The sequence below is a fragment of the Musa acuminata genome, chromosome BXJ1-3, assembly GCF_036884655.1.
Source record: "Musa acuminata AAA Group cultivar baxijiao chromosome BXJ1-3, Cavendish_Baxijiao_AAA, whole genome shotgun sequence".
NCBI lineage: Eukaryota > Viridiplantae > Streptophyta > Magnoliopsida > Zingiberales > Musaceae > Musa > Musa acuminata.
The window spans coordinates 8,806,364-8,832,234 of record NC_088329.1 but is presented as its reverse complement, the minus strand read 5'-3'; the positions used below and the strand labels follow the sequence as shown (position 1 = coordinate 8,832,234).

The window sequence follows — 25,871 nt, the reverse complement described above, 5'->3', positions numbered from 1 at the left end:
GCGTGACGCTACTGAACGTTGGGTGGTCCCACTGCCGTTGTGTGTCGGGCACGGAAAAGATCAGCTGCCTCGACCCAAGCAGGCAACGGAAAAGATCAGCCCCCACAGAGGCCGTTCCATGGGTACGCTGAGTCCCAGATCTTCCAAGCGTCTCTCAGCTACACGATCTTTTGCCTCAACCGCTGTTTGTTATGTGTAGTTAAATCGTCCCGCTTATATTATAATCCGACCGTTTCCTTCGGTCACATGTAACCCGCACGCCCTGCCATCTCCCCGGTGCTCACGCTTTCTCATCCCCTTCCCGATCCCAAACACCAAACTCCTTCCCCTTCCACGGCTAGCCTTCACCCACACGTCTCTTCTCGGTCGCCGCACGCAAGACCGCATCGGATGAGCCCATTCGCCCCCCTGATTTGGACACCTCCGCTTTCGTGCGCGTCCTCGTCGCCTAACTCGCTGCAATAAGCCGCTCTTCTCTGCTCTTCCCTTTTCTCCCCCAATTCGCCGCACTCGGACGACGACATCTCTCTCTCTCTCTCTCTCGCTCTCTCTTGTTCTTCCCTCTCTTCTCCCATGATCGCGAACCCTAATACCGAGAAGATCATTTCCCCGTCCTTGTGTTGATACACGGCAATATATGGCTTTGGTTCCTCCAAGAATCGCATCGAACCCTCGTCTTTGATGGATCCCGCCCCTGCAACCGCCTCGAAGACCCACGAGGTCCGCCTGGCGCCGCTCTTCATCGACCTCAACGAGGCCCCTCCGCCGCCCTGCGACACCCCTCCGGCCGACCCCCCTTCCCATGGCTTCTCACTCGATTCCCGCGCCCTCGCTTGCCGCTTCCACGCTTCCCTTGCACCCGCCCCCGGACCTGCCGCCGACTTCCCTGGCGAGGCTGGGGTCGGGAAACTTCCCCTCCCCTGCGGGGTCTGTGGCCGCCCCGAGACCCGCGGTGGGACGGTGGTCTGCGACGGCTGCGAGCGGGGGTTCCACGTTGGCTGTGTGAGGAACAGGCTGCGGTATCCGGCTGCGGCGGTTGACGACTGGCTCTGCCATGAGTGCAGTGCGAGCGGGAGGCCCACCAAGCGGTGGACACTCGGTGCCGCCAGGTTGCTTGATATCAATGCACTGCCGCCAAGCGAGGGAGATGTTGAAGAGCTACAGAGTAGCGGAAATGTTGGATGCAGGCAATTTTTCCTCCATTCTTTCTCTCCGTGCTTGAAAGATTCTTCTGTTTCATGCTTGCTCTTTCTCTTTAGCTACATAATTGCTTTTATTTTTGTCTACTTGTTTCTTAGAAAGGTCGGCGAACCATTTTTGTCATGTGAACAGAAATAATTGTTTACTTTACAGTTGCCAAATTGAAAGGTGGAGTTGACAAATTCTATGTTGCTCATAACAAATTACATAGTAATTTGATCAACGCAAGTAACAAGGTGACTACAACTCTATTCGTTGATCTGATGGTTTACGGTCAAAGTTTGTAGAAATTTATCAAGTGATTCTTATGTTTAAAGAGAGCTCTGGTAGCTAAAGTGAGAATCGCTTGGAGGATCACGGTCTTGTTACTTCATGGTTGAGTGTGTTATGTTAGCAGAGAAGAGGAAAGGGTGCTAGATGGGTTTCACAATTTTTCATAAACAGAGTGGCATTGATTGACAATCTTGGTTGACAATCTCAAGTCGAACATCCAAAAGTTTTAAACTAAAAGAAGGAGATTATTCTAGAGGTGATAAGAAGAAATCAGGGTCAATTGGAACAGATTGACATTCTCTTATTGATTGAAAATAAGGGATGATGGCAAAAAGGCTCAAAGGAACAAATAATAACATTAAATAGACAAGGAATAAATAGAGCAAGATGTAGAACATTAAGGGATGCTAGGGGGTTAACAATTGAAATGTGTCTAAAAAAAATGAAGAAGAAACTTGATCATCATTTTGAGCCCAGTAACACTTTTAATTGAGAAGATAAAGCACCATTTCAAATCACTCAGGAGAAGCAGAGACCAAAAAGGATGTTACAGAAGGCTTTCCTAAGCTAGTCTTTGAACTTTTACCCCAAAGACAGCTGGATTCCAAGAACTTTTGAAGTTTGAATCCTGATGAATAACTTCTTAACCAGTACAAAACTCATATTCGCTATTGCAACTAAAAATGAAAAAGGGTGTTTTTGTGCAGGAGTCCCCTCTTAACACCAGACCAGTTTGCTTGTTTTTGAATTTCAAACTTATGTGGCAAGGAAGCAATGTACCATAAAGAGTGAAAAAGAAACCCTAAGAAGTAATGATCCCATATTGGAGGTCCGATGCTTTGCCTTGCCCATATTTGTGAACTTGTGCCCTCCAGTTTCCTCCCAATTTGAAGGTTGGAGATTTGTTTTATGAAATTTATGAGGCAACTAGGTTGCACTTTTTGACATGCTTATTTCTTATATTCATCGAAAAGGAAGTTTTAATGTTGAGCAACTAGAGCCATGGATATAATAGTCTCTTTTACCGGCTGCACCTTCTTTGGAATTGCCACAGACATATAGCACCATTGACAGGTTTGTGAGAGGTTGAATGACACTTATAGGTCATTGATTCTAACCATAAATGCAATCTAGGTTGCATGTGTCTTTGAAGCGATGGAATTCTACAGATGCATAGTAAAGGGAAGAAAGCACATAAAAAACAATGCACCCAATAATCTCATAATTAGGAGTTATAAATGTAGATTTGCCCTACTTATTTGTGCTTGTGATAAAATAACTGTATCCGCACAAATGTTCTCTTGAACTCTTCTTTTTCTCCACTTTCTTTCTCTCTTTTACCTTATTGTTTTCCCCAGCTGGTTCAGAAATGGGTGCTGCAGTCATTGGTATTCTTTTAGTTTCAGCAAGTAGCAACATCATCGATTGTAGTGTACTGTTAGTGTCTGTGACCATGACTGAATGCAGGTTAGAATGAGCTGTTTTCAGTTAAATAATGGGGTGTTTGTGTTTGGTTTCTCTGGTTTGTTTTTGAACATATTTTTCTAGTCAAAATAGCAAGCCAAGCCAAGATTTCTTTTGACATTTTTGACAATTGTTTATGATCTCATTCCATTCATGTGCTGACAAGTTCATGAATGGCTTGTTTTCCACACAAAAAATTGAAGATTCTTTAATTGATCCTTTAAGTAACCTAGTCAAGATAGTTGTTGCCTTGTTGGTTTTGAAGCAATAAATATACCCTGGTGTAGTTACGAGCATGGTACCAAGCAATAAATTTGAGATATACGAGGAAAGGAAACAAGATGAATATGAATAGAACACGAGAGGCCAAAAACCCAACCTCGCTTTGTAGTCTTTTTGGCCTTATACCCTCATTGTCATTTTTTCTTCTTTTTCTCTCTTTTACTTTTCTTCTTCTCATCTTTTTTTGTTTTATTTGTTTTTTCGAGGTATGTTTATAATAGAGTTGAGAAGTGGGAATTTTTAATTTGAATCGGTTTCTTTCCAAACCTGACTAATCATTCACCTACTATCTTTTGCATAGGCCGATTTAGAAGGCTTTACTATGCACATGCCTGATGGCTTGGCTTTTGATGTAACATTTAATGAAGATAAATCAGTTGCATGATTGATGCTTGATGTGATTCTTTTTGCACTAGTTGATGTTAAAGTTGATTGAAATAGCAAGTTTATCTAGCTTGTGTAGCGTTTAGCTTATCATTGTTAAGAATGTTAACATATTTGTTTACTTGAGCAGAGTGAACAATGTTGATGTAGCTAATGTTAGTGGATCTGGTCAACCATTTCCACAACATGTGGGTCAGATAAGAAATGACTGTGACTCGGCAAAGGATACAGGAAGCGTGGATGATTTTTCAAGAATTACCGAAGGTACGCCATTATGCAACAAGTGATCTTATGGACTTCCAATGCCCAATGTTTTCCTACAATTTCTTTCATCTGTTGGTCCTGCTATTAGCAGTAGGGTTGGGTAGGTTATAGGAAATTTCTGCAGTCACTATAAATTGTATCGGAAAAGGTTGGTGTTGAGTTTAATTCACTACTTATTTTATTCTTCTATCTATTGTGATTCAGATGGAAAGAGGTTTGGATCAGGGAATGATGTTGCTCACTATCTTGGCATCAAGTCAAGCTACACTTATGTTGACATTGGTGAAAAAAGTGATGTTTCTGGAGTAGTGCAAAGGTCTTTGCCTCCTCGCCGAAGGAAAAGAGATCTTTCAAGAACATGGACTGCAACTAGTTCATCAGAGAACCAAGAGAGTGTGAGGGTTAACTGTAGCGGGGAGCCTTCTTCCGATAACGAGGTTATGGAATCACAGTTCTCTGATTTTAGGAGACCTTCAAGAGTTACAAATGCTTATACGGAGGAAAATAATGGCCATGGATCTCAAATGTTGAACGTATGTATTTTTGTGTTCCTTTACTGATGTTTTAATTCTTTGGTTCTGTTGACTTATCTCGAGTCTAGTGATTTTGGAGCAGCGACCAATGATGCAATAAGTAAATGCACTACATGTGTGTACGTACGTTATATGCCTTCACTGCCTGTATAAACATACATTATGCAAAGGCTTGCTTGTAGTTGAATGACCCTATGCTGGATGCTGCTGCTGGTAGCATGAGAAGGGTGGGTGGGGGGGGGGGTAGTATGCTGGTGGCACAAAGTTAGAAATTAGAGAGAGTCTTCTTTTCTGGTGGGTTAGGTATTCCATTGTCTTTGTTGGTGAAAAGTTGCTATCTAATGAACATAATTGACAAAAGGGGTCACTCCAATTTGACAATCTTGGTGGTTCCTTTTGATGGTGTAGGGCTGGCAGTAGATATACATGGACCAGACATGGCAAAACAACCCTTGATGTTGATGCATACTTGTATTTCTGTATTTATGCGTCGATCATGTTCATATTTGATGTCTTTGTCTGTCTACATTTACGCACTGATGTCATGTTCACAAGATTTTGTCCAATATTTGATAGAGCCTTGTCAAATTTGGGTAGGCTATTTAGGAGCCTTATATGAACCTTGTAAACATATGTTATGCATAAGCAACACACTAGATTCTTTAGTTTGTTATATCTTGTGGTTGCATGGTGTATCTTTTGTTTTCAGAGAGTTTATAAACTTTCTTGTTTGTTTTCTTTTTTCTTGCAACCAGGGTTGTCTCCCAGTTCAGTATGAGGATTTCTTTGTCATTTGTTTCGGAAGAATTGATTTGCGATTGGCATATCATAAAAACTGTCAGATCTGGCCTGTAGGATATAGATCAGTTTGGCATGACAGAATTACAGGTTCTATTTTTGAGTGTGAGGTCTCAGATGGGGGTGATGCTGGACCTGTATTTAAGGTACGAAGGCATCCATGTTCGGCATTGCCAATTCCAATTGGACAAACTGTTCTTTTGTATAATAATGCTAACAAATGTGATGCATCAGAAAGAACAGAAACTAACTGTGTGATCTTAGAATCTGATTTGGAGAAAGACGATGACATTATAATGCTCCTATCGGATCCAAGTTACTCGGATCTGGAACAGGTATCATGCTTCAGTAGCAACTTGTGTGGAAACTCTCATGGTACCTCCACACAGATGGAAGTGGATGAACCAGATGGTTTGACTAGCCACTCAGAAAAGTTTGATGATTCTTCAGTAAGGACTTCCACTTTGAGGGATGAAATTGGGGATTTCTATGTGGAAGGACGATCATCATTCTCAGTGTGGAAGATGGTCTCCCAAACTCTTGTTGACTCATGCCGTGAAGTGTATAAGCAGTCAGGTTCGTTGCAGTTCACCTGCAGGCATAGAAATCAAATTTCATCGTCCTTAGCAGATAATGGAAGACCAAGATTGGTAGATCATCTTGGTACCTTAGCTAGGTTTTGCAGTTCTGCTGGTCCCACTAATATGCCACAAGTGATTCAGAATCATACAGAGTTTGATTTGTCATGCCAATTAGTTGCAGAATGGTTAAATCAGGACAGATTTGGATTGGATATGGGTTTTGTAAAGGAAGTCATTGAAACGTTTCCTGAATCACATGCGTGTTCAGGATACCAGTTTCTGGCTAATAGAGCAGACTTTTCAAAGTCGATGACTGTTGCTAGTGGAGTGATCTTAGCAGTACAAAGGAACGGTGATGGAGGTGAAGATAAAGTTCCCTCATATGGTTTATACAGAAGACAGATAATGTTAAAACAACAAGATTTTGCTGCAGACCACCAATTAAGTGACCGTCAACCTCCACCAGGGAAACCTTGTAGCAGAAGGCTTCCTGCAGAGCTGGTTGGAGATGTTTATCAGGTATCATATTCTTTTCGACAACTAAAAAAAAACTGAGGAATACATATATATCGACCTGTTTCTGTTTCTATTAATATTACCCATAATGCCTTTTTTCCTCTTGTATCAGATATGGGAATTTCTTTGGCGTTTTTATGGGACTCTGGGTCTAAATGAACCTCCAACGCTTGAGGAACTTGAAGAAGAACTTATTGATCCTTGGCCCATTGACTCAAAGTATATGGAGAAGCTGGAAAAGGAAATAGAGGATTTTAGAGAACCAGATGGTCGGATCTCACTGTCGACATGTGAGTCTGGTTCAACAGCATCTGAAGTGAGTCCATTTATGTTTATTCCAAACGAAACGGCATCAGCAAGGGAAGCTGCTCAAGCTAAATTGGCATCACGTACTTATGGCAGATGTACTGGTGTAACATTGACTAAGATTCATATTTCACTGCTGAAAATTTTGATTGGGGAGATCCTTGGTAAGGTTACAGTTTATTTAGATCCAAATTCTGATGCTAGAGAATCAAGATCTAGACGTGGTAGAAAGAAGGATGTTGAGAACACTGTTGCTGTAAAAGAAGCTAAGACTGAAATACTACCTGCTAATGAACTAACATGGCCGGATTTGGCTCGGAGATATATTTTAGCTGTTTTATCTATGAACTTTGTTATGGATTCACCAGATGTCTTCACTCGTGAAGGTTTGAAGTTGGTCCGCTGCTTACAGGGTGATGGTGGTGTCCTTTGTGGTTCCCTTTCTGGTGTTGCTGGTATGGAAGCTGATGCAATGGTAAGAAAGTTGATGTCCGTTGAGTTCAGTAACTTTCAAAATTTTATCAGTGTTCAGTAATTTCGTCAAAGTAGGTTTTCTTGATTGTACTAAATTATTTGACTCTCAGCTGCTTGCAGATGCCGAAAGACAGATATCTGATTCTAGATTACAAGAAAATAAAGTTTTGCCTGTTGACCAGAAGGACTCTGATGCAGTCAGTACCTCTGAGCCTGCTGTAGTGAATGGGAACAATCTTCCTGAGTGGGCATTACCACTAGAACCAGTGAAGAAGTTGCCAACTAATGTTGGTACGAGAATAAGAAAGTGCATTTATGATGCATTGGATCGAAATCCTCCAGAATGGGCAAAGAAAATTTTGGAGCATTCTATAAGTAAAGAGGTCTATAAGGGAAATGCCTCAGGACCAACCAAGGTATTGATTGATTTTATTTAATTCTGTTGTGGTTTTTTCAATTTCATTTATTTTTCTGCATCTATGCTATTTGCTTGCTTAATGCTTTAACTTATTTTTGGACGAAATTTATGATTTATTTGCTCATACGAGAGAACGTTAAATTGTGATGCAATTTTGGGTAATCTTTTCCATATGTTGGGTAAGCATGATAGAGTTGATCCTAATTTTCAAGAATGTGGTCGACTGGAGTTGAGTTTCTTTGTTTTGTGATCATGATATTCTTTAGTTTTGGTGAGCTTGAAGGCTGAAACAGTATCTACTAATATCACCAACCATGCACATGAATTTTTTTAAACTTATGACTAGAAAAATATTTTCATTTATTTATCTTGCCTAAACCTTTTATTTATCTCTTATACCATTTTCTAGATAATCGTGCTTTGTGCTACTTGTAAAAGCAGAGAATGAATGTTTGAAGCATGGGAACTAATGGCACAGAAAAGACTATATATCGATATAAGTTTTTTTTTCTTCTTTTACATGATTATAGTCTTTCTTTTGATTATCCTTTTTGCAATTTTTCTTAACGTATATCATAAATCAACTTGGAAGCAGAGCCAATGAGTAACATTGCTTTTGCAACAGGTTATGGGGATGTTGTAGATTGGAAATTCGAAAGAAGAAAGATGTGGAAAAGGCCATAAGATTTGCCATCTTTTCATGAGTCGTAACATGTTAGTCATAAAACTTTGAATCATTAAGGGGATGGTAATGTTTGATCTTCCTTTCAAGTAGTGAGTTGCTTGAAATAATGATGCAAAAGACAGTTATAGTTTGTCAAAAATTAAAAGTGAGAACACAATAACCTTATTAGTGGTGTATGGCTTTTATTAGTCGTGAGATGAAGGGAAACATGAGACTGAATATCTAATGGGTGGTAAAGAATAATGTTACCATGATTACTCATCATGACTTGGTCCTATGTTTCTTAACTTACTATACTTTTTTCTATCAAGTGCATATGATGTGAAATCATGTCATCAGTATGCTGCTTTTTCTTGTTGGTTTGGTGCAGAAAGCTGTTCTATCTGTGTTAGCAGAGGCATCTGGTGGAAAACACCAGCAAAAATCTGAGAAGAGAAGTAAAGAGAAAAGCCCTATATCTTTGTCTGATGCTGTTATGAAAAGATGTCGTATAGTACTACGTCGTGCTGTTTCTGCTGATGAAGGGAAAGTTTTCTGCAATTTGCTTGGTTCTCCCATTGCGAATGTTAATGATAATGAAGATGAAGGTGTTCTTGGATTTCCTGCTATGGTTTCTCGTCCTTTAGATTTCCGCACAATTGACTTAAGGTTGGCTGTTGGGGCTTATGGTGGATCACATGAAGCTTTTCTTGAGGATGTCCGGGAGGTATGCGTATACAGTTGCTTCCTTTTGATGAGATTTTTGAAAGAATGAGGTTCAGACTTGAGACTGTTTTTAATGGTCCTTAGTGTGTTATTTTTGCTTTTACCTGAACTCTCAAGGGAAATTTTGTAGTATTGCATCTACCACCCATGTTTGATTGATTGTCATCTCTCCATGCCTTTTTTTTTGTTTTTGTGTTACACTTATGAGGTCTACCATGTTAATTCATTAGTCCATTAAATTCTTTTTTGTATTTTGCAAATTTGCAAAGCCATCCCTAAAATTTGGAGCTCCTTCCAAGAGATAATATGTCATGCATATTTTATGACAAATATTGATGCCAAATTAAGGACTATGGTCTTTTCATGCTGATCCTGTGTTAACAGGCTGTTGTGGTTAGTGCAGCTGGTACTTGAAATGTGCAGGTCCACAATAGTGTCAGATGCATTTTAGTTTTGACTTGTACTTCATTCTTTGCCAAAACAAAAGAAGATATGCTGATATTTCTCTTTAAACTTAAAAGATGGTTCTGGAAATGGTGTATGAATTATTGAAGTCATAAGGGAAAGAGCAACCTAGAATGAATTGGTGGAAAATTTTATTTAATAGCTTGATATAGACGTTGAACATGTTGAAAAATCTATGTCATTGTTGTGATAGTCAAAGTCTAATTTAACTTTCTTTTGTTATAGTATATGACTATATGTATGCAAATTCTAGCTATTTAGTATTATGGGTGATTGAGTGTGGGAGAAACAAGTATTTTTGATAACTTCTAGAAGATAGAAGTTATTTCTGATAACACAATTATTGTAAAAAATACATCGCACAAAATAAATATTTGCATATTAATTTTATCAATTTGGACAAAATAAATAGTTACTAGTGTTAGAATTGTCCAAGTATGTTCAGTGAGTTTTCTATAACTATGGAGTTACATGATGGAGTTCATAACTTCATATTTCTTTAAACAGTGGTAATAGATGGATGTATTTGCCAGGATAAACCTCTATGGTGTTGTATTTGCCAATGATATAGTTTTTGTTGATGAGAGTTCAAATGAGATCAATTTTAAACTTGAATTATGGAGACAAATCTATAGACTATTGGTAATAGATAAATGTCTCAGACTGAATATATGGAATACTTATTTCAGTAGTACTAAGAGAATTGAGGATATAGTTAGCCAAGAAGTTTTTACAAGGAAAAAGTTTTATGCATTTCAGATCTGTTATCTGGCAAAATGGAGAGGTGATGGAGTTTTACTTATAAAATAGAAGTTAATTGGTTAAAGTGGAGAGGAGCATGAGTGATTTGTGTGATCATCAAATGTCCTTTAAATTTAAAAGAAACAGTGATTTAAAAAGGCACTCGAGCGCTCGCCTAGGTGCTCGGGTGAGGCGAGGCGAGGCAAGGCCCAAGCGCGTTGTTTAAGGGCCAGGTGGCACGCTTCAATGAGGCGTTGCTTGGGCGCTTCAGGTGAGCGCCCGGTTGTTATAAGGTGATCAAACCGCTTAAATTTGCATTAGTTGGTTCGATTAAACCAACTAACGCATGCAGTTATATCAGCGCGCGACCCCGACTCCCAACTCTACGCATGCTTCTCTCTCTGTTTCCGTCGTTGACGATTTCTCCCTCTGCGTTCGCCGTAGACGATTTTCCCTTTGCCTCTGTCGCCGACGGTTTCTCTTGTTGCTTCCGAGTCTTCCTTTGTTGCCGATCAAGTCTCCTTAGCTTCTGTTGTTGTCCGCTGTTTGCCGTTGTTGTTTGCTGCCGCTGTCCACTGCCTGCTGTTGTCCGCGACATGACTCCGCTGCCGCCGCCGCTATCCGTTGCCTCCTACTATCTGTGACTCTGTAGCTTCCGTTGCTGTCTGCTGCCTGCGACTTCTTACCGACGACTTCTCAGCACGACTTCTTTGGTCTCTACTCTTCCCTACTACTGTTAACAGTAAATGTACTATTAACAATTAACAGTATATTATTAATTATCATTCAAAATAATCTTTATTTATTAAATTAATAATATACTATTTAGATTTTAACACAGCTAATCTTTGTTTTTAATTTAATATCATATTTTTATTTAAATAATTATATTCATTAATTATATTATATATTTTTATATTTTAATATTTTAGAGCGTTTCGTTTCGCTTGGGCGAGTGCCTAGTGCCTTTTAAATCATTGAAAAGAAATACACAAGAAGGTTGTTAGAGCAGCCATGCTATATCGATATGACTGTTAGTCTGTTAAAAAAGAAACATGCACAAAAAGAGTTTGTGTAGCTGAAATAAGAAATATCGTCTTTTATAATCAAGTCATAGGTTTCTGGCATGCTGTATTATGTATTGTTGATTTCTGTTCTTATACTTGAAACCTTGGTAAGGGAAGAAGTTGGATTCTTAACAATTCAAGGTTTAAATCAAAATGCAGCAACACCTGATAATAAGAATAGTGAGGTGTACTCAGAACGTTGATGCATGTTAATTATTTTTTCTTTGTTGTCTCCTGATGCTTTGGTGTAAAATCCTGTGTTTTATTATACATTTATCTGTAATAAGACTCATATTTTATGTGTGTTAGCTTAATAGTTGATAGATGCAGAAAATACAAATAATTTTGGTTGCTCCCAGAGTATCATGAGATGGATTAGAACTTTACATGAGTTGGACTTCTGGAATGACTGCATAGTATAGACATATATGTGCTAACCCATTAGGCATAATGTCAGGGACCACATATGCCCATCCTCCTAGCATGTTATTGGCATATAGGCACACAGCTGAAAACCTTGCTAATTATCATGGAAATTAAACTGAGATGTCAGTCATTTTTTCTTGGCAGGTATGGCATAACATATCCACCGCATATGGCGATCGGCCTGATCTTATGCAGTTGGTTGAGACATTGTCGCAAAAATTTGAATCATTGTATGAGAAAGAGGTCTGTTGCACTTTTTTCGCTTTCCACTTGTTTCTTTATGTAGTTGACTTGGTTGATGAAATTTATGATTGTAGTTCACAACTGCTATAACATGATCTGATAGTATAATTCAAAGATATTTTAGCATTGTAATTGGATTTGAGATGAGTATAACTTTTTACCTAACACTTTAACAGTGTGTTCTCTTAGTACCAGATACTTCAGCGTATGGAAACAGTTGATCATTGTTAAATCCCATAATTTGAGAACATTTAATATCTTACTTTTACTACTCGAGTAATGTTCAGGCATAGCATGTCTAGCCAAATAATTCGTTGGTTTCTGCACTTACACTTCCATTAATTAGTTGGTACATCCCTTTGTGTTCAGTGATCATGTATCAGCATATTCATGGTGTTTCACAATCCACCAGAAGCACCAAGGTGTCTTATGAAAAAATTATTATTTTTAAATAATTGTGTTTGTAATTCAAATTATGCTTCTGTATATTTCCTTTGGGCCAAAAGCATCATTTTGGGTCTAATTACCTTGCTTTAGGCCTATTCAGCAGTAGATTAAGATTTTGAAGTGGGTATGATGGCTTCTGCAGGTGCTTATTCTAGTGGAAAAAATTGCTGATCATGTGGGTAATGAGCCTTTAGACACTGAAAAGCGGAAAGAATTGTATAATATTATTCTTGCAGCAAATGAAATACCGAAAGCTCCTTGGGAAGAGGGAGTTTGTAAAGTTTGTGGCATTGACAAGGATGATGACAGTGTTTTGCTATGTGATTCTTGCGACTCTGAATACCACACATATTGTTTAAATCCCCCTCTTGCTCGGATTCCAGAAGGCAACTGGTATTGTCCATCATGTATCAGGATTCAATCCAAGAAGCAGGATCTAGATCAACACACAGAAGTTACCAAACGCCATATGAGGAGACATCTGGGAGAGGAAGGTCGTGCTTTTCAAGAGGCTCTGTATCAGCTAGCATGCACAATGGAAGAAAGAGAATATTGGGAGTACAGCGTTGAAGAGGTTAGCTTACGTGTGCCTTTCTTTGATCTGCAAACACTGCATTGTTATTATTAGGTTTCCTTTCTACTCTGGGATTTTCTGTCTTTTTGTCAGAACAACAATTTCTTAAAGTACCATCTTATACATGATTTCCAGACTTAGATTTTAGACTCTCAGTAGTTTTTTGGTTGTAAATATCAAGTAAACATATGCAAGTTGTTTTCTAAAAATACGTGTTCACATTTAACAGACAATTTCAGACTGTTGTTTCATTTTCTGTGCAAACCACTCATTTTTAACTGTTTCATTGAGCAACTGGGTACACAGGAACTATTCATGCAACAAATAGTGTCGTCAAAAGGTGCTAGGCACTAAAAAGCGCCAAGGTGCTGAAACGTCCGAGGTGTTAGCACCTGCCCGAGCAAAGTGAAGTGCTTGCCAATTTATTTTTTTTTAAAAAAAATAATTATCTCACAGGGTGATGTTTTATATCTAAAAAACGGGTGACGTTAGTCACTCGCCAATCTAACAAGTGATGTTTTAGATCAAAATAGCAGCAGAGGTCATTTGCAGGAAATGTTTATCTCATAGTGCTAGTTCAACAGAAGATTATTTCAAATTGCTGTTTCAAGTTTCAACAAAAAAATAATCTCAAAGTGATGTGATTCCAAAAGTTTATCTCAACTTACACCTCGTTATGCATTGCGTGCTCAACAACAGCAAACAGTAAAGCATACAACAAAGATAAAGCATGAAAGGAAGAATTAAAACAACAACAAACAAGAAACGGAGAAAGGGATCAAAACTACATCAAACAAAAAGGGATTGCTAAGAGTGTTGTTTCGTAGTCTTGCACAGGATAAAGAGGAGATGGAGAAGATGCTGGTGGAAAGCTTTTAGTCTGGAGTGGGCCAAAATAAAGGCAGAGGAGAGAGTCTCTGGCGGAGAGCAAACGCTTTGGTGGGTAGCGGAAGATGCTTTGGTGGCATAGCCTTGGGTCTGGTCAATAGTTGGCGGAGGAAGCAACACCACCGGGGGAGAAGAATTGATCAGCAGGCAGCATATGGTTTCCTTCTCGATTGCAGAAAGGGATCAGGCTTAGTCAGGGTTCACACTGTGGGTGGTTGTTCTGGGCAACGGTTATGATGGAGGAAGGTAGTGGTCGGTGATGGCGTATTGGCAAAGGATGGTTGTGATCAACATAGGATTGCTTCATGAAAAGGGATTGGGTGCACGTGGGAGAGGCAAGGAGTGTATGAAAGGGTTTAATTGGTTTGGTTGACCAATTAAAGCTAAACAAATGAGTATGACCACAAACCAGGCCTCATTTAACGCAGGTGCACGTTTGAGCCGCTCGACCCGCTCGACGCTTACGCTCAGGCATGCGTCTGGCTGCGTCTAGTTGTAGGCACCCGCCTGGCCCACCATTGAGGTGCTTGGGTGTTGCCTTGCCCTGCTCGGGCACCTAGTCAAGCACTCAAGCGCCAATGACTTCCATGGCAACAATATACTGTACGTGCTGGTTTTAAAAATATAAATTTCAGGCTTATATAATTACCTGTGATCATCTGTTTTTGTATGTTTTGTGACATCCTTGGATCGACAGTTTTTCTATTTAATTCATGTTCCGTCTTCCTTGATATTGTTATAACATTCTTTAAGGTAAATGAACATTATGTATAGTATTTTTGTTTTATTTTGTTGATGGATGGTCATGTGAAGATTGTCCTGACATGCTTCATGGGACTATGTCTTGTGAGGTAGGTTATCTGTTGCCAGTATTACTATTGTATGCCAGCCTGGCACATTGAATTGCTGTGCTGACATGGGTACAATACAATGAATGTGTTGGTTTGTGTATTTTACTTTTTGGTCCTAGATTATGTTTGTTGATGTTCATATAATTATGGGAGTTGCATGATTCTCTTTTGGACCTTGAGCCAGTACACTTTCCTTTTCATTATCCATTTTGGATGAGGATAAGGAATATGTAAGAAGCAAACTGTGCAGATAATATAACACATCCTGGAGAAAGTAAGTTTAATTCATGATTTATACTGCACAGTTTTTATCATGTGGGTTAGACATATATGGTTGCCACTGGCCATATTTCATTGCTCAAGATCATTTCTATTTACTCTGCACTTAGAATGCCATCTGATAATAAAGAATTCAGAGCTGATGATCAGTGACATGATGTAACATTACCTACCACACTATGTAATCTACGTCTCCAAACTTCTCTTTGTGTTGCATATATTTATCATCATTTAACAAATTGATGACTATTTTTGAATTATTTGGGTATGCTTTCTGCTGGATTCCTTTCTTTTTGTGCTTATGTGGCCATGTTTTGGTACTTTGGTTCCTTTTGAGTTTGTGATAATATTTTTGCTGTTGATTTTTTACTGAAGTTGTTGAAATGACATATCTGACATATTCAATCATAACAATTCGAACTGGCATTTACTTGTGGATGTGGAATTATGTTTATACTCACTCAGGATTCATTTGCAAATCATGTGTGCAATTCTTTGTCTCTGTTTTCTGTTTTCCATTAATTTAAGAATGTAATTTTCAAGGCAACAACATCATGTTAATATGCTCATTGCTCCTCTTGGGGTTTTTAATGGATAAATACTACTACACAAAATTTATCAATTGATATATTCTATTATTTGTGAATGGCAGAGAATATTTTTGCTGAAGTTTCTGTGTGATGAGGTGCTGAACACTGCACTTGTTAGAGAACACCTCGATCAGTGCACTGAAAAGTCAAATGATCTGCAACAAAAAATACGGACTCTAGTTATGGAGTGGAGAAATTTGAAATTTAAAGAAGAACTATTGGCCTTGAGTATTGCAAAAGAAAGTACGAGTAAATTTAATGAACCTGGTGATGTTGCAAGTGAAGAAGGAGAAGCTAATATGTACTCTGGCCATGGTAGGTTAGTTGAATATCAGCAAAATGTTAATAACTCTTCTGTGACTGATTCAGGAAATCGACTGAAAGGTGCATCTTTCATTATTGAGGGCTGCCCTGGAGAAGATGGGCGAATTGATTTCAGCAAGAGTGTGGGCCAGTTATTTAAGAGTAGTGTGATAGACACCCATGCTGATGGTAGGAAATCTCAAGTTCAGTCTGGTGAGAGAGATGTTTTGGAAGAGCGTTCAGTGCCTGGTAATCTGAACCCCAATACAACCGTTGGTAAGGAAGATCAAATTAATGAACAAGATGAACGATTATTACTAGTTTCTGCCCAACAAGATAATAAGGAATCAACGGAAGAATCCATCCATGGTTTTCAGCATGAAACTGAAAAAAGGGAGTTGCCGGTTAAGGAAAGCAGCTTGCTTGGTAGACCTGATTTGATGCAAGCTATAAATATGAAAAGGAATGCTGGAGTGCTGGCCAATGCTGATAATCTTCATGGTTCTTCTCTGGGTTCTGACAGTGGGAGGTTACAATCAAGGGAGAATTATATTACAATGATTACGGGGTTAGTCAAAACATCTGGAGAATTGCTCGCCTCTAAAGGTGTTCTCCAGGAAAATGCTGATGATGTTCTTGTAACTTCTAGTGAGCATGGGTCCAGTGATCTTGGAATGGGTGGTTTGAAGAATGAAATTTCACACATTGAGGAGTCAATATTCAGTTTTGAATCTCAGCTTATGATGTCATCTTTGAGAAGGGACTTCCTTGGAAGGGACTCGTTTGGTCGATTATACTGGGTTATAGGTAGACCTGGTAGGCATCCTTGGTTGGTTGCTGATGGAAGTATAACAGTGCCACAGGAAAGAAACAAAGTTGAAGATTTTAAGGACCCCAAGGCTGATGTTCTTATGGATATGGTCTCCTCTTGTTCAGTACTCATGAGGACTGGACCAGGAGGATCAGATGCATGTAGTACATCTACTTGTGATATGCATGATCGGAACTTTTGTTCATTTTCTTTGTATGAATCTGACAATGAAATTCAGGAAATTACTAGTTGGTTGAGTGATGCCGACCCTAAGGAAAGAGAGCTGAAGGAATGCATTTTGCAGTGGCAAAGACTTGTACATCAAGTGACCAATCATATTTCTAATAGTTCTCAACTAACTTCTAAGGCTTCCACTAGCAAGAATTGCACAGTCGCTCAAAGTTTAACTACAAAGGCCATGATGATCCTTGAAGCCAAATATGGTCCTTTCTTGGATCCAGAAGTGAGTGAAATTCCAAAGCGAAAAGGGAGGAAAGCAAAACAAAATCATGAGGAGAGAATGTACAGATGTGAATGCTTAGAAGCCATATGGCCTTCTAGACACCACTGTTTGTCCTGTCACCAATCATTTTTGACTGCAGTGGAACTCGAAGGACATAATGATGGAAGGTGTACCCCTAATAATCCTGTATCTGATGAAAGTAAAGAAAATGATGATATAATAAGAGTCAAGGGAACAAGATCTGAGAGCACTAGGGGAAAAGAAAATCCTGATGACGTTGATTTTGTTGATACGTCAAAGAACAAAATTGTAGATGCCAGCTCCAATCTTGTTAGAATTTCAAGGAAAGCATGTCCTTATGATTTTGATGAGATCAGCAAAAGGTTCATCACAAGAAACTCTAACAAGGAGTTAGTGCAAGAAATAGGTCTTATCGGGCTAAATGGACTTCCGTCCTTTGTCCCCTCTCCGGTTTTCTTTCTGAATTCTGCATTAGTGCTGAACCCAAGCCTGAAGTCCGATACTAATATGAATAGTGAGTTGGCCTTTGCTTCAGAAGGATGGTTGCTATCATCCATGCAAAGGGGAGGAAAAGGCATAAGTGCAACTCAGGATGAAACTGGAAAAGGAACCAGACAAGCCAACATTTCTGCTCATAATTTTCATGGTAATGTTAATGATGAACAATCTCAGAGAACAAAAAAATCGAATACAGGTTCTGGTGATGGTGAAGAAGCATCCTCTATAACTAATAAAATTCAACGATCTGGCCGCAGCTGCACAGTTCCTGAGTCATCATTGAGGCCATTAGTTGGGAAGATCTCTGAGATTCTAAAGCGTCTCAAGGTTAATTTACTTGATATGGAGGCTGCCCTGCCAATGGAAGCACTGAGACCATCAAGGTCACAGATGCCGAAAAGATGTGCATGGCGTGAGTTTGTGAAGTCTTCAGAGTCCATATTCGAGGTGTGTTGAGTTACTCTGGTGATTTTTTCTTTTCTTTGGTTTTCACTTGTTTTTCTATTGCCACGCTGAGGGTTTTAAGGTTTTATGGTCCAGAGTGAAATTGTTGGCAGCAATAGTGTTGTCAGATCATTTATGCTGTTTAGGTAGTGGTTAATTAACTTCCTTTCAGTTGGAATGCAGCTAAATACTTTTTTCTTTATGCAATGTGGACTGTGTTGTTCTTTACAAGCTGGTGCTATTTCGATCTTAGGGCTGGAATATCTGTTTTGCTGTGATTAGCAGCTTAGAAACTTTAATTTTAACTAATGCTTTCACTAGTTGTTTTGGAGAAACTGAAGTTTCTTTTCTGCAGTCACCTGCAAAAGTATTCCATTCTTGTCTTCTGATTCTTTATTAATATGCTTAAGACGAATATTGTATCTTAAAGGATCATGATAATCTGAAACATGTCTTGCTTTAGCACCACTATTGTATTATTGCTAATATTTAGTCATCTTGTACTCTTAGAATGCCTAATAAAGGTCTGAGATTGGTGGTTATTTTAGAGATCTATGCCATAACCAATTGTTTGAACTCTTCAGTCTCTTTAAACTATGACCTGCCACTGACATGTCTTGGTAAATAATATGATAAGCTCCACGAAATACTATTTGAGTGTATTGGTACTTTTCCACTATGGTTTATTTTTGGGGGCCAGTTGGTTAGTAGGAATGTTTGGATTTGAGATCAGTGAATTTGGTTACCTGAAGATTTAAAACTTTCTGCTCAGCGTTCTCAATTGATTTTCCACATTGGCTGCTAATGTGACTTTTCTTCAATTTACAGTTATTTTTTATTTTGCTTAGCTTTTACTTTTTTTAACTCAAAACATATTGATACAACTATGGCACTGTTTCTTACTTGTCCTGATAGTTGTTTTGTTCTGCCAATAATGCAAAAAGGCTATGGTCAAAGTAAAACTGTACAATTGACTTACTATTATAATCCTTGATTATGTTTTCAAGGCATTATTGAGGATTTATATGGTCCCAGAAGAACTATACTTTTTGCAGGCATTAATGAGAAGCAGAACACTGCATGATTTTTTTTTTGATGGTAAGCAATCTTGAGATTAATTTGTAATTTTGGTCCCCTTTTAGCTGCGCAAACACCTCTACCTGCCCCTCACATTTGGTAGTCCCACTTACACTGTATTTCTATATTCTCCCGTTGGAAATTTGTATTTATGTCCGCACCCCAACCCCGCTGCTGGCCCCTAGAAAAAGAACATTGCTGTTACATTATTTCATATTATTTTTGTTGCAACTGGCACTTGTTAATTAGCACATCTTCCATGGAAATTCAGTAGGTCCTCCTGCTCATGACTTTTCATTGCTTAAAATCCTTGTTTCTATAAAAATAAAATTTCTGTGAGCATTTGCACTCAAATCGGATATAAAATGCAAATGCCACCATTACTGATTTTAATTGTTGAACACTGACAATATGCATGGTACTGCAGCACCATGTCATGAGTGACCTATGCTCTCTCCAAAAGTTTTGGATAAGTTAACGTGTAACTTAAAATTTTCTTAGGAACACATTGTTTCACTGTGGTGGCTAGCGTGAGTGACAATGCATCATAAAGAGTTACTTAATACAGAGTTCATAGGAAAACCTCCTTTCACTGCCCTTGTTCTGATGAATTCTAACATATGTGGATTTTGTCAATTTACTAATGTTGTATTTGTAGTTTTGCATCTTTGGAAAGTTTGTATGTGAATCTTACCGAGATGTAGATTGGAAGAGCTTTTAGCTTGAAAGGCATGATATTTTGTCACAGGGTGTCATTGAAAATCTGTGATCTTGCTAGGATTCTGTGCTAGGAAGTTCATAACATATGCAACTGATATATTCTAGAATATCTGCAATCTTATTTCTCTCTTTTGCTCTTTCTAGATGGTTCAAGCAACAACCCTGTTTGAAGGCATGATCAAGACAGAGTACCTGAAAAATGGGTGGTGGTACTGGTCTTCTCAGACTGCTGCAGCAAAGACATCTACGGTTGCATCTCTTGCTCTCCGCATTTACACTCTTGATGATTCTATCATCTATGTGAAGGACCAAGTACCTGGTTCAGATCCCACAGAGAATCTGAAGCAGACAACCAAGACAGGAAAGAAAAGGAAAGATATTGAACTATGATCATAGTGTTATTCTTGGAAATGTTAGTGCAGAACTTGAAAGTTATGGATGTGGCAGCTTGATAATTTGTAATGGTTTTTATCAAGCGTCATGACCCTCGTAAGATATAAACTGAAAAAAGAATACGGTGTTACTGCTACCGGGGTATACGTGAACATATATTTGAAAGTACAGCTGACATCACTTATATGATTTTTGCCTGGTTCAGAACTAGAGATCTATTTTGATGTCTATATCTCAGATGGACCAGGAGAAGGGTAAGCTGTCTGAGATGGTGCAGTAGCTTCATAATTTGGTAACTTGAGAGGCAAACGTTTTGCCAAGGAGATTGACTGTCAGTGATTCGTACATCATACAAATGCTGCCAATATAGAGCTGTAGTTTGATCTGATTTAAGTCAAATATGAAATTGACCAATTGTTTCTTTACATCTCTCAGTCATATCCTTTTCCCCCTTGACAACATTCATGATGTTAGGGCATATTGTATTAGAAGAGGGTAGATAGTTTAATCTTTATTTGGTGTACCTTGCATCATAGGATATAAATAAACAGGTAGTGCTACTTTTCTTTGTGTTTCCTCAGATAGCTGTATCCTTGTTACCATTATCTGGTAATTGCCTTTTTCGTCTTACATGGAAATGCAGATATTGTTTTGTAATTTAACAAAGATGGCTTGGTGTTTTATACAGATGCTTCACTTAAGTTGGCTAATCCGGGATGGAGATGGCTAATTGCATTTCAAGTACCTTGTCTTGCATGGATGAATATTTGATATCCTTGGTATAGTTTTCTGATTATGCAGATAATTGGTATAAAAATGGTTGGCTACAAAGAATCCAAATTGACGATGGTGCGGCAATTCCTTCCAACCCTCTGGCATGTCATCACTTTAATCATAAGGTAATGAGACCGACCATTTCCAGGTAACATACACCAGCTTAAGTTAATGAAAGTTTTGAAATTTATTAATGTAATTTGTCATCATATTTTGTAATGCTTTTGACGATTGCCACAAAAAATTAATGCGTAAACTGTTACTTGAGATTGTGATAATTTGACTAAATCCGCATGGTTGAATTCATGTTATGATGAAATGAATCCCATATCCGGTCTGGTGCATGGCTCATGAAAATTTTCTTTGATGAACACAATTCTTGTGTTCTAGTTGATTTTCTTTTCTTGTTTTTATTTTATGCTCTTTTTGAAGCCTGATAATTTTTTACACTGACAGGTGTCAAATCACTGCTGCCTGAATATGACTTCCATTGCCATGACTTGTGACACAAGCATTCAGGTTTATGATGCGCTTTTGTTAAATATTGACAAATGTCTTGTTATTTATTAGGTGTTAATTGATGTAATTAATGACAGAAGTGATCCCTTTTAGTGTCTTGAGACTTGATGGTGTTATCTCCCGTTCTTTCACGTTTTCACAGCAATAGATCACAATTCATTTGGTGGATCGTTTCGTCTATTCTGAATCCAGGATTTTGATACACAATTGAATCTGAATTGCCGCAGCATTGTGCAGTGTTGGCCCAAAGAAGTGCCTCAGCTTATGAATTTACCCAAAGAATACCATTGTTCATGGTTCTAAAGATTCATGTTCATGTTACACGTGTTCTTGTTGATTCAGATACTGCAGTCTGACTTTTGTCACGAGTTCATCAAAGGTGAGACAAAAATCTAATCGTCTTCCCAGTGTCCAATTCCTGTTGGTTTGCATTTCTGTGCTGCCTTTTCCAGACACACAAATACTTGATCATAGTTATTAATTGTCATGCATTCGTTACATACTTATCCATTGCAGCCGCACTTGTCTGCATATTCACTACTTCTCTGTATGATTCTTTGTTCAGTTTGACTGTTTCTTTACTCATCATTAGAACAAGACAGGTATCTAAAAGAAGGATTTTTTTTTTTTGCTCATCTACTGTTCATTAGAACAAGAAAGTTTGACCAAACAAATAGGTTTACTTCTTGAACGAGGCATCTACTGTTCATTGTGGTCGTAAATCAAGACCGAGGCCAACAAGCTTGGGACTATAGGAAGAAGACGATAACTTCTCCGATTCTTGGAGGAGTGGGGTTGGCGGTCGGAAGAGATGGATCTGTGAGAGCGGCGGCGCCTTCGGTTCTTGGTGCGTTCATCCTCGTCGACCCACGTGGATGAAGAGGATGCCGCCTTTTGGCCTGCACGCGATACACGTATTTGTTCGATCGAAAGCCCTCGTCGCCCCCTCCTACTCCCGTCCCTGTCACCAGTAGCTTGTGCTGCCACGCCCGGCGCCTTGTGGGCGCAAAAGGAGGCGGCCTCAGATGTCGCCAGTTGTCACGACTGCTCCCCTTCCCTGCTCTCTTTATTTTCTCCCCCTCCCTGTCCCCCATTTGCCATCTAGGGTTTACTGGAGCTTTTTCACCCCCTCTCCTCTCCCTCTCCACCATTCCTTGATTCCCTCTTCCCTTCTAATTCCTTCCTTCATCTCACATCAAGATGACCGTCGTGTCGCCGCTCCTTTCTGCAAGAAACACGCTTTAAGTCAACCCTCGTTTTTCTCCCGAGGCTGGAATGCAGTTAAGTCACTCCGCTCTCTCGTCTGTAAAAGGAAGAAGGGTAAATGAAAAAGGTGATGTCTGGACGCAGCGGTTTATCGATCTTTTCCTCGCCTTGTTGGATTTGGTTCTGATTTGGTCGGGATTCGGAGGGTGCAAAGCTGGAATCGGTCGATAAACCTCTGCATCCGGCCTTTCAAATCCCTGTTGCCTTTCACACTCTTAAGCTTCTACATATAAGACCACAACATTTAAGTAGAGCGGTCGTGACTTGAGAGATTGGTGTGAGATAAACTTCAGACATTTTATTAAGAATAAGACACTCTCAAAGATGTTTCTGTGTGAACCACTGCTTATGGACATTCGTAAACGCATGCCTCTTCTGTGTGCCAGTTAATAGTCTTTCATGTTAGATGATGCAGTCTGTTTTCAGATATTGCTATTTTGATATTTCTTTTGGCTGTCTGAAGGTTTTTTATACTCTTGAAAGGTCAAGTTTAGTTTTGTTCATATTGTTTTTGTAATGTGCGTTTTAGATGATACTTTCTTTGATTTTCTCTAGTTATTTTTTTACCCATTTATGATTATGTTATTTCTGTATTCCAAGATTACTTTTTTTTTTTTCTGCATTCCCTTTTGCGCATTGGGAGCTGCCTCACTTTGTCAGAACAAAAAAATGAGGGGTTGGTAGTATGCTGGAAGAAAAGACTTTGAACGAGGAACGAAAATAGAGTTGATTAAATAGATGAGACTGAAAGGATGGGTTTTTTTTTATGATAGTGATTGGAATATGCCTCTTCTGTTGGTGGTTTTAGGCTTGGACTGCATAATATCTTGTTCCCTTGATGCTTGATCTGTGAACTTGAGCTAACAGAGGGTTCTCTGTTTTTGCGCTAACATAGAGCACTTAGTGTAAAAGAGCACTGTTGTATATACAGAAATTTAATATGAAAATGATGAAATACAAATTGGACAATTCTTTAACCTATACATGCCTGTATATGTACCTGAAACCGATCGATGTGTTGGTTCCCATCCACAAATATGATAATGGTTAGTTAAGATAGTTAAGTGTAAAAGTTGCTTCTTAGTTTGTTCTTCCTTTCAGTACTTTAAAAGTTTTTTCTGAAAATTTATTAAAGAATATGTCAAATGCAAATTTTCTATAAGCGCATACAACATAGTCTGCTGTTTGTCTTCATGCAGATGAAGATCGTGAGTGTAAAGGTTATCTATTGTAACTGTTATTTTGTTTTTGGCTTCATTTTTGCACTCTCTACTATTCGTTTGCTAAGCATTTGCTTCAGCTAATTTTGAGCTGCAACCCCATGTCTCTTGTCTGCTCGTGCTGTTGAGATTTCCTTTCATTTGCTTCACCTAATTTTGAGCTGCAACCCCATGTGTCTTGTCTGCTTGTGCTGTTGAGATTTCCTTTCAATGCTTTCACCATACTCCTTTGTCTCTATACGGAGGATGCTAGAGCAGATGCTTATACCATTAAGATTTGTTCCGAAATTCTTCACTTGATCTTTGTAAAATAGTTCTTTTGTTGGGAATAAGATTGTTAGTGTACAAAAAATATACTCTCTGAACTCGGTTTTATGTCCCACTGACCTGTTAGTAAGAATGCCATTGCTTATCACTTCTTCATTTATGTTCTATATTCTGGAATCTCGTGATTTCAATTTTCAGCTTTGCCATAATTTTTAGCTGGGTTTCTGCAGATGCATAATGACATATCTTATACTTGTATCCTAGGCGTCATAAATTGGAAGCTGCTCCTTTTTGCAAGTTGTTTTGCTTTGGTTGCTTTGGCTTGTGGATGAGTGCAGCTTGCATGGTGTTATTAGAACTTCATGTCTAAATGATTTCATATTAGAGTACCTTTTCTGTGTTGTTCTTCTATTTTTCGTTTTTAGCTATCTTTATTTGTTGTTTTCTTGTCCAAGCTAGCGCAAAGTATATATCACCAAACTCCTGGAATTATTGGGATGACATGCTACATTCGTGCTCATGCTTTTTATTTGGGGAGGTTCAATGTGTGAAACGGTTACCTTGAGACGCGGCCCTAAAGCTTGCTGCCTTACTGTGTTGAGCAAAAATGTGCTTCTCGAATCGGAAATTAAGTTGGCAAAAGCCCGAATACCAAAAGTTGTAAGTGACTGTTTGCTGGATTTTTTATATGGTGTTTGGTGGTTTGTTATATCCTGTCCAATTGTTGGGGCTGCTGCACTACAATATTGTTTACTAATATATTATTGAATTTTATTCTTTAAAAAAGATTCCACCTTGTTGAAACAAGTTATGGTTCCAACTTAAATTACAAGGGAGCTTTGTCATAGAGTGGACAGCCTATTTTTATGTAAAGTCAGCTACTGGTTTCTTTAGGGACATTATAATTCATTCTTTACTTGTTTTATGCATCTCAATGTCAAGTTGGTTCAGATTTGTTGTATCAAGGTTTTTTGGTCTTCAACTTGCCAGTGAAAACTTTACAATATTTTCTGATTTCCATGTCTTGTCAAGTTTCCTGCGCACTGGATATTCTGATTTCTCTGACATCTTTGAGTGTTGATTTCCCTTATAAGTGGATTGGCCTCAGTGTATTTACCTTCATTGTCAGATGTGTGGCCTGTTGGAAATATGGTCAGGACTATTAATGAGAGAACTATATGTTGAATCAACAAGAACCATAATACAGCTTTCTTGATTTATAGGGGTGCATTGGCATCAAACTTTTCTGATCTCATTGTAAGTGAGATAGCAGCTTTTGTAATTGATGCAACTAATATCAGCTGAATGTGCATAGCTTTTTCCTATACATTAATCATTTGCATCTTCCATTTCAAGTTATTTCATTTGCATGTCTACTTAATTTAAATGTACTCTTGTTTTAACATACTGCTGCTATATGGTGGTTCTCCTCCTCCCATGTTAGGAGGATGTGCTTACTTTGCCTTTGGTTCTAAGCTATGGCCTTCGTCTTCTTCCTCGGTGTCCTTCCCTATCTGTTATTGCTGCTGCACTTTGGATGGATGTCCTTGGAAGCCTAATCCATGTTCTACTTTTACCAGCCCCATCTATATTAGATCAGCCCTCAACACAGAAAGAAAACCCGACTCTTATGGATTAGTT

At 38.7% G+C, this 25,871-nt stretch overlaps 1 protein-coding gene across 5 annotated transcripts in view; it reads left to right on the top strand.

The window, feature by feature from the left end:
• The first annotated feature begins 345 nt into the window (after window positions 1-345).
• The window catches only part of LOC108952282 (methyl-CpG-binding domain-containing protein 9-like), a 33,738-nt gene continuing 8,212 nt past the window's right edge, over window positions 346-25,871 (top strand). For 4 of the 5 annotated variants that reach the window (XM_065123444.1, XM_065123443.1, XM_065123442.1 and 1 more), the window contains exons 1-12: window positions 346-1,187; window positions 3,734-3,867; window positions 4,072-4,400; window positions 5,156-6,298; window positions 6,408-7,076; window positions 7,186-7,491; window positions 8,549-8,884; window positions 11,727-11,825; window positions 12,415-12,846; window positions 15,517-17,997; window positions 19,936-21,083; window positions 21,415-24,890. In XM_065123444.1, coding sequence (XP_064979516.1) covers window positions 682-1,187; window positions 3,734-3,867; window positions 4,072-4,400; window positions 5,156-6,298; window positions 6,408-7,076; window positions 7,186-7,491; window positions 8,549-8,884; window positions 11,727-11,825; window positions 12,415-12,846; window positions 15,517-17,997; window positions 19,936-20,181 — 6,681 coding nt within the window. In that variant the 5' untranslated portion in view covers window positions 346-681 and the 3' untranslated portion in view covers window positions 20,182-21,083; window positions 21,415-24,890. The remainder of the gene's footprint in view (window positions 1,188-3,733; window positions 3,868-4,071; window positions 4,401-5,155; window positions 6,299-6,407; window positions 7,077-7,185; window positions 7,492-8,548; window positions 8,885-11,726; window positions 11,826-12,414; window positions 12,847-15,516; window positions 17,998-19,935; window positions 21,084-21,414; window positions 24,891-25,871) is intronic. The other variant, XM_065123447.1, reaches the window with a different exon arrangement.